General features: G+C 51.0%; 1 protein-coding gene across 10 annotated transcripts in view; it reads left to right on the plus strand.

Annotated features, from left to right (window-relative positions):
• MTA3 (metastasis associated 1 family member 3) overlaps positions 1–6,422 on the plus strand; it is a 267,138-nt gene extending 260,716 nt beyond the window's left edge. For 8 of the 10 annotated variants that reach the window (XM_017947467.3, XM_017947463.2, XM_017947465.3 and 5 more), the window contains one exon: positions 2,847–6,422. In XM_017947467.3, coding sequence (XP_017802956.1) covers positions 2,847–2,872 — 26 coding nt within the window. In that variant the 3' untranslated portion in view covers positions 2,873–6,422. Of the gene's footprint in view, positions 1–1,694; positions 1,770–2,846 lie in introns of all 10 variants that reach the window. The other 2 variants (XR_001894059.2, XM_021925247.2) reach the window with 2 other exon arrangements.
• Positions 6,423–8,366: the final 1,944 nt, after the last annotated feature.

The following is an 8,366-nucleotide window of genomic DNA, read 5'->3' on the forward strand; positions in this document are numbered from 1 at the left end:
GTTTGGACCATAAATGTCAGTTTCTTTAGGTATTTTATTGTGGGCTTGTCAGATTCCCCAGAGAGGTTTCTTCCTATCTGTTCCCCAGAGGATAAAGGTTTGTTACCTGCATTCTGAGAGCTTCATGGGAAGAAGGCTGGAGGCTCACCATTCAGTGGATATAGGTTCACTTGATCTCTCTATGTTAGAGTTGTAGCCTTGTCCTTAGCTGTGCATGGTACCTAGTGCCCCCTAGGCCTGAAACTTGTTTTTGTCCTCTTCAGAGAATAAATGTCCCGACTGGTGGGATATAGCCAGTTGCCTGGTGGTGTGGAGTCGACAGAGCTTCTTGCGATCCAGCTGCTTCTCAAAGAGCCTTTAACTCCTCTTCCTTGCTTCAGTCCCCTCCCCCACTTCCAGAGGTACCCGGTATCATTTCATGAGCCCTTTGGGGTTCTCTGGACAAATTGGGTCCTCAGCCTTCCACACTGAAACTTCAAGTCTGTCTGTCTTGAGTGCATAGTCTGTTTTCACTCATTTATCTGCTTTCTAGCCTCTAAAATTCTGATGATGGTTTCTTCTCTGATTTTCAGAAGGGAAGGAAACTAACTCAGAAGGCAGCAACTAGCTGGCTAGGCTGTTTTCATTGGACTGGTTGATTCAAGTGCAGAATCTCCAAGTCCATGGACTTCAAGTACTTCTGAGTAGTCAAACCATTAGGGAAAATTTTGCAAAAAAAACCCAAAAAAACCAAATAAGTGCCTGTCAGTCAGGGTGAGTACATACCACAGTGGCAAATATAGGTTAACACATTTGAGAATAAATAAACAAAAAGAGAAACGATTTGGGCTACATCATGGTCTAGGAAGGAGACTGAGAATTAATACAGACCTTTCCTGGGGCTCTCTGCCTGTGCTACTGTGCTGAGTCTCTGTATCTGGCTCTTGTTCCTGCTTCAAGGAAATGCAGAGGATCTGGGGAAGCTCTGAGCAGAGGAGAGTGAAGTGATAACCTTATAAGGGCAGGTGGTGAGTACTGGGATTCTTCAGCCTAGAATATAGAGAGGTGGCCTGTCTCAACTGAAAACTGTGGCCACGGTGGAGAAGGCAGATTGGAGCCTGGGCACCAGAACCTGAGATGCTAGGAGAAGAGGGTTGTCTCTGAAACTGCAGCAGGCAAGATTGGCACAAATAAAAACACAATTTTCCATGGCGGGCTAGAAACTTGGGAAACTATTAAAAGCAGCTCTTTTGATAGGTGATTTAATTCCATAAGGGTTTAGACAGATGAATGACAGAGCTCCTGATCCACTAAATACAAAAAGAGAGAGTAGCTCCTAGGGGACGCTGACACATACATAACCTTCCATTTAGACACTGAGGAGGTCAGGATGCTCTTACTGGGCTGTTAGCAGAACACTAGGCTGGATGGAGAATGAGCAGCTTGGTGTAGTAGGAAAAACTTGACCCATATTAAGATATAAAGTCAAACCTTGACTCCTCAGCTTACTATGACCTTGAGCAAGTTCTTAACGTCTCTGACACTCCCAAGATTCTGCTGAAGGTTAAATAAGACAGTTACATAACCTACAGTGTGTTCAATAAAGCAAGGTTAGCCTGATTCCTAAACTGAATTTATCTGGGCCTTTATTTAACACATATTTGCTGAGCTCATATCAAATACCAAGTTGGGTACATATATCTTCCCTATCCTAGAAAAGCTCATGAAGTGAAAGCACAGCTCTGCTCCATCCTGCAGCCCCTTCCTCGGCATGCCCTGAGGCTGTGAAGGTGAGCATTGCTGGGTCATTTCCTGGCTGCAGGGTGGTGTGCCTGGGGCAGAGAATATCTGAGCATCTTACCTCTTCTCAGCAAACAACCCCTCCTAGCCACTTTCCTAATAACTAAGTAAAAGCTTTCACAACTTTCTGAGTAATACAACACGGTGGTGATGTGGTTTGCAGGCCACTTCTGCTTTTTCATTTACTTGTTTCTACTGTAGTCTCCAGATGGTCAGAGTTGAAGTGGAGGGGGTGGGAGTGAGGGGCATAGGAATAGTTCCTGACACTGTAGGAGAGTGAGGTTCACTCCCCTCCTACAAGAAATGTGTTCATAGCCTCTGGGTGCCCACATCATTATGATTAATTATGATGAGCTCAGATGAGATCGTGCCTCCTCCCAGCCAACTCTGTTCCCCATTCCTTAGTATCCGTCAGGGAAGTTCCATGAGTCTCTTCTCTTGCCTGGTGTACTGTAGCACCTTTCCAGTGACCACTAAACCCGCCTATTCAAAACCTAGCTTTTAAGATCTTTCCATCCTTCAGTATCAATTATATATTTTATTGGCTTTAATTAAACTTTCCCTTTGATCCAGCGTTAAACTACGTTGTGAGCCTTTTTTTTTTTTTTTTTTTCCCAGACAGGGTCTTGCTCTGTCACCTGGGCTGGAGTGCAGTGGTGCGATCACAGCGCACTGCAGCCTTGGCTTTGTGAGCTCAAGCATTCCTCCCACCTCAGCCTCCAGAGTAGCTGGGACTACTGGTCAGTAGCTGACCTCCTGAGTAGCTGGCATGCACCACCACACCCAGCTAATTTTTCATTTTTATTTTTGTAGAGACAGAGTGTTGCTATGTTGTCCAGACTGTCTTGAACTTCTGGCCTCAAGCCATCCACTCGGCCTCCCAAAGTGCTGGGATTATGGGTGTGAGCCACCACACCTGGCCTAGTCATGAGATTTTCTTTGACCTACTGCTAAACCTCCTTTCCCTGAAGGTTGTGATGTTGGGAGGGCTGAGTCCATCCTCCCTTTCATCTTGCCTCCACCATCAAGACTTGTTTAACCTTCACCCTGTTTCTTCCCTTTTCTAGAACTCACGTGCTGTGTGTCAGACTGAGCTTTCCCTGATTCATTCTACAATCCAAGACTTGCTGCACTGTCCTGCTGATGTTCACAGTCGTGCCTGGGAAGGAGGCAGCCCCACTCCCAGTACATTTCAGTGGGAGACCTCTGCGTGCATCCATGGAGACGCAATGGGGCGGGGAAGGAACTGTGGGAGTGCACGTTCCAAATCCTGTGTCTCCACGTGTGGATCAGCAGCACTTCGCTTTCTTGTCAGAGACCTCGCTGTTACAGAGCGAGACCTGCTGAGAAGTGAGGGGCTGAGGGAACCCCTCCACCTCCTCCCTTCTGCAGCACCCTGCGCCCCTCCCAGCAACAGCGGTCACTTGGCAGTGGGGCTGCTGCAAGCTCAGAGCCGCTGTCACCCTGCATGTGTCCGCTCAGCTCGGTCTTATGCTGTATAGTTACTAAATATGTACAGGAGGGCCATGGCATCTTTCTGAGTGGATTTTTCTTAAGAAATGTGCCAGTGTTTATGAGGTTCATGGTATTTCCCTGTCCTTGCCGTTACCGTCACTCAGCTTTTTCTCCATAGGCTTCATACTTTTTTTTTTTTTTTGAAATGGGGGAATCTGCTGTTTGCCCCCGGCATTCCTATATGTGACCCTCCCTCCTACTCGTCCAAGGAACAGAGTTGCCTGAGGTTCTGACAAAAGATAAGCCTGTAAACTCATCATCTGTGTTTTGTAGTTGGAGAGAAGCTGGTGTTCTGCCCAGCTCTGCTTGGTCCCAGACAGCTCCAGCAAGAGCAGGTGTTAAAAGTGCCAAGCATGTGTATCACTGTGACGAGCCATTTGCTTACTGCCCTGTTCCCTTGCAGCCACACCAGCTGATGAAGAACTGCTGCCAGGTGGGTCCTTCAGCAGGCCACAAATGACCTAGTTTCATTTTAAGCAGACAGACTCTGTTTGGCCCAGGGGCGTGGAGTGAGAGAACTGTGTTTGTGGGTATGAGTCTGTATGGCCAACCCCATGACCCCACCCCTCCAGCCCAACATCCTGTGAGCACATGTGACCTAGGCCCCAGGGACCTGTCTGTTCCTCTGGCTTGGGCTCTTGGCGTTTCCCACCTGCCCTCGGTACCAGCCCTTGGTGGCATCACAGTTGGCCACTCAGCTGCTCTGTGCTGGCAACTGCAAGGATAGGAACAGCTCAGCGCCCGATGAACTCCCTGGGCAGATGTGAGGCTGGCAACTCCCCTGCCCTCTGTTTGTAGGCATAGGCCATGGGGCACAGGGTCACAGTCCCATGAAAGACAACTGGAGTCTGACCTCCCAGCCATCTATGGGGTGACTGGGAGACAGCTGGATAGCAGGTATGAGAGGCCCAGATAGCCAACTTGTTGCAAGACAGAGTGGCTACAATTGAATTGACCCCCTGGGAAGAACGAGGTAACACAGTAAGGGTAATGATGCTCTAGATGTCTGTGTCCTCGGAGGCTGGGCTCCGCTTGGCAGAGAGAGCGTGGTGTGTGAGGTGGAGGGCGGTTTTGCAGACATCTCAGCTGCTTTTCTCAGGAGGAGTTGGTTCTCATCTCAGGCTTCTGCAAGGGCGATCATGGGATGTTTCTACCACCACCCACTCTTGGAGCTGTACTGGGTCTTGGCTTGGGGCCCCGAGGGTGGGGCCTGTGTCAGAAGCGTTTGGTGAGATAGGTAGAGGTGGCAGGCAGGTGTTCTCAGGGTTCCCATTGACGGGTCCCTTCACCAGAGACCTGGGAGGAGGTCTTTGCTCTCCAAGTGCCGCACCATGTGGGATGTTTCTTCCCTAAAGAAAAAGACACAGGAAAGTTGTCTGTCTGTGCCCTGCTCTGGATTTATTGTTGTACTTGGACTCAGAAAGGGAAATGCTTCCCTCACCCTTTCACTTTCTTTCTGAACCCCTGTTAAGTGATGACTGCAGATTCTGGAAACAATTAACTACCCATGACTCAGCTGCTCTGCCTTTTGGGAGAGGCCCTCTCACCCAGGCCCAAGAGATTTGGAGACAGGAGTCAGGCCAGGTCTGAAGCAGGAGAAGGGAGGCCCCTCCTGTCTACCCAGTTGAAATTTGGCTTTGGGAAAAGCACAGCTTGTTCGAGCTACATGTGCCAAGCAGGCTTTTCCTTCCTCTTGTAAGTAAAGTTCATGGTTCTGCAGTCCCATCATCCTAGGAGGGTTATATTGACTGAGATTCAGGCTCCCCCTTTGTCTCTGGAAACTGCCCCCTGGTTCTGACAGACTCCCCCAGGCAGTGGAGGAAGGATGCTAAGGCGCCTCTAGTCCGTGCCTTTGCTGTGGGAAGCATTTGGTGCTGAGAGGGTTTCCCAACCACCCCGTCCCTTTCTGGGGCCACGGTGTCGCTGCTGTGTGTCAGTGGCATGTCACTGTGGTTCAGTGAGCACATGGGTGGACGTGCAGAGACTGTCTGCTCAGCCCCCAGCAGACATGCCCCTGGGGTGAGGACACAGGCTCTGCAGGGCATCTCCCCCTCTGGCTCAGTCATCGCCTGCCCACCCTTCACTTCTTAAAGGTGCACAAGAGAGGAGGGCTGGCTGGAGGGTGTTGTCGGAAGGTTTCAGCCTGTCCTTCACAATTCCCCTTGTGCACAGCTCAGTTTCCATCGCTCAGGGCCCACCCAGGAAAATGGATTTCAAATGGTGGTTTTCATCCAGAGATTTGTTTAACACAAAACAAGAAAAGCTGAGAGGCAAAACAGGGGAGTGAGGGGCAACCCAGAGGTGGGAACAGCAACAGCAAGCTGCCCCCATCCTGAAACTGGCTGGGCACCATGGGAGGACGCGTCACCAGAGCCTGGGGCCAAGGCCACTGGGGGACCTGCCATACCGCGGACCTGTCTGGTGGGAGCTGGAGCCTTGAGAAGCCATGGTTCTTGTCAGAAACATTTCCCCAGGCAGAGAGAGGGGGCCCCGGCCTCTCCCCTCCTCTTGGCCTCCAGAATCCTGTAAGTGCCTCACAATAGTGAAGCCCAGTTGGAAGCAGCTGCCCTGGGAGCCTGGGACAGGCAACCCACCAGGTCAGTCCCCTGCCACTCAGAGCAGAGCAGAACAGCGGGCTGAGGGCAAGCAGGTGGGGCTGTGCGTGGCCTCGGTGCACTCGGTGTCATGTCTGAGCCTGGTGTTCGTGCCCCACTGCTGTCCTAAGTCCCTGGCGAGGGGAGGCGGAGGAGCTGCCCCGTGGGTGTTTGGAGATTCTGTTTTACTCTGCCATGGAGGAAACGGTTTTGGGGAGGGAGGCGGAAGCCTTTATTCTTTACTGTTGTCCCTGTTTTCCTTTGGGGGAATTTACCCAGTTAGCAGCCCCTCCTCACCATTCCCCCCAGGAAGGCCATGTCCCAGTTTTCTGTCCACCCCTCCTGTTCCTCTGCACCATGTCTCTGATTTTCCCTGCCACGGAAGCTAACGCAGAGCACACACCCATGCTCATGAGTGTTTCCCCAGGATAATTTGTTCTGAGCATGATACCGCAGTGTGGACTGTCTGTCTGTAAGAAGATGCCATCTACTAACTAATTTGTATTGTGTTTCCAATAAATTCCTGGAAATTTTGCCTGGTTTTACGCTGTTCTTTACTAGGATGGTGACTCAGGTGTAAGACTGTGTGTGTGTACCCCTAGGCCCAGCATCAGGTGGTCCTTGTTTCAGAACCTTGAGCTCCGAGGGCCCCCGGGAGGTAACAGGCCAGGCCAGTTGGTCTGCTGTGCCCCGGCTGCACTGAGACTCTCAGATGCCTTTCCCCAGGGTCTGCATCTTATTCTGCTGTCTCATAAGCCACATCCTAGGGACATGGAAGTTTCACGAGGCCAGGTCATCCCAGTAGAAGGCCTTTGATCCTGTGCCCCCAGGCCTGGAGGTATGAGGTGCAATAGGCAGCCTTTTTCTTGTGAACTACCCTGCAGTGTGACTCGTGCCCTGCTGTGGCCAGTGCTGGGTTGTGCGGCTGGGTGCTGGGGTGTTCGGGTGGTGCGCTGAGGAAGGCTACTGTGCCCCAGCAGAGGGTTTGCTCTTTGGCTGGCTGGCTGTGTAGACTGTCTCAGCTGCTGTGCCAAGGTCATTATGGGGGTGGGGGGGTGAAGCTTGGCTCCCTTGGGACCCCTCCAGCCTGTGTTTGTGAAGTACATATATTTGTGACTCTTGTTTACTGGGCTTTCTGAAGTATTTTCTTAAAAGGAGACACTAAGCTTATTTTTTTTATTTTTTTTTTTTTGAGACGGAGTCTCGCTCTGTAGCCCAGGCTGGAGTGCAGTGGCCGGATCTCAGCTCACTGCAAGCTCCGCCTCCCGGGTTCACGCCATTCTCCGGCCTCAGCCTCCCGAGTAGCTGGGACTACAGGCACCTGCCACCTCGCCCGGCTAGTTTTTTGTATTTCTTAGTAGAGACGGGGTTTCACCGTGTTAGCCAGGATGGTCTCGATCTCCTGACCTGGTGATCCGCCCGTCTCGGCCTCCCAAAGTGCTGGGATTACAGGCTTGAGCCACCGCGCCCGGCGCTTATTTTTTTCTTTTTCTTTTTTTCAGACATGGTCTTGCTCTGTCTCCCAGACTGGAGTGCAGTGGTGTGATCTCAACTCACTGCAACCTCCTCCACCTTCTGGGTTTAAGCGATTCTCGTGTCTCAGCCTCCCAAGTAACTGGGGCTATAGGCGCACGCCACCATGCCCGGCTAATTTTTGTATTTTTAGTGGAGATGGGGGTTTCACCATGTTGGCCAGGCTGGTCTCGAACTCCTGACCTCAGGTGATTTGCCCTCCTTGGCCTCCCAAAGTGCTGGGATTACAGGCATGAGCCACTGCGCCTGGCCTTCTTAGTGTTTGTTTGGTTGGTTGTTTAATTAAGGCTTTTAATGCAAAATCAAATATCACCTCCCTTTTTCTGGAAGCTCCTCTGTAGCTTGGAGTGTTGCATGCCATACCTCCCAAGGGGGCTGACCTTAAGCTCCATACCAGGACTGGGTTTTTACCATCAGCCTTCCTAGGAGGTTTCTTCTGCCCCTCCTTGGATAAGTTTTACCCTTGGTTTCTTCTGATTCTGCTCCTGGGTGTAGAGGTTGCTGGAGGAACCACACCACCTATTCACGACCTCACAGCTTAACTCATCAGGGTGCTCAACTCACCAGGCCCCTTTGATCCACTTGCTTAGTGACCCTTTTCTATGTTCTTTGGGAGCTTGTTTTCTTCTTTCCAGAACCAACTCTTCCAATCCTTTGCCACTTTTTAAGCTCTTATCCCCTGAGAGCTACAGCTTCTAAGAATCCCTTCAGCTTTATTCCCTCTGTCCCAAGACCTACTGAAATAGTGCCATTGCTCCAGCTCAAGGAGGCAGCCTTCTATCTTCTGGGGACAGACCCTCCTGCCACCCATGAGCTGGATTCATCCTTCCGCCCCCTTAGGGCCTTGCAATAGTGTCCTGACTCAGGCCAGACTGCCACTTACTAGCTGGATGACCTTGGGCAAATTATTCAACCTCTTTGTGCCTCAGTGTTTCCATCTGTAAA

Source organism: Papio anubis, chromosome 14 (genome assembly GCF_008728515.1).
Source record: "Papio anubis isolate 15944 chromosome 14, Panubis1.0, whole genome shotgun sequence".
Lineage (NCBI taxonomy): Eukaryota > Metazoa > Chordata > Mammalia > Primates > Cercopithecidae > Papio > Papio anubis.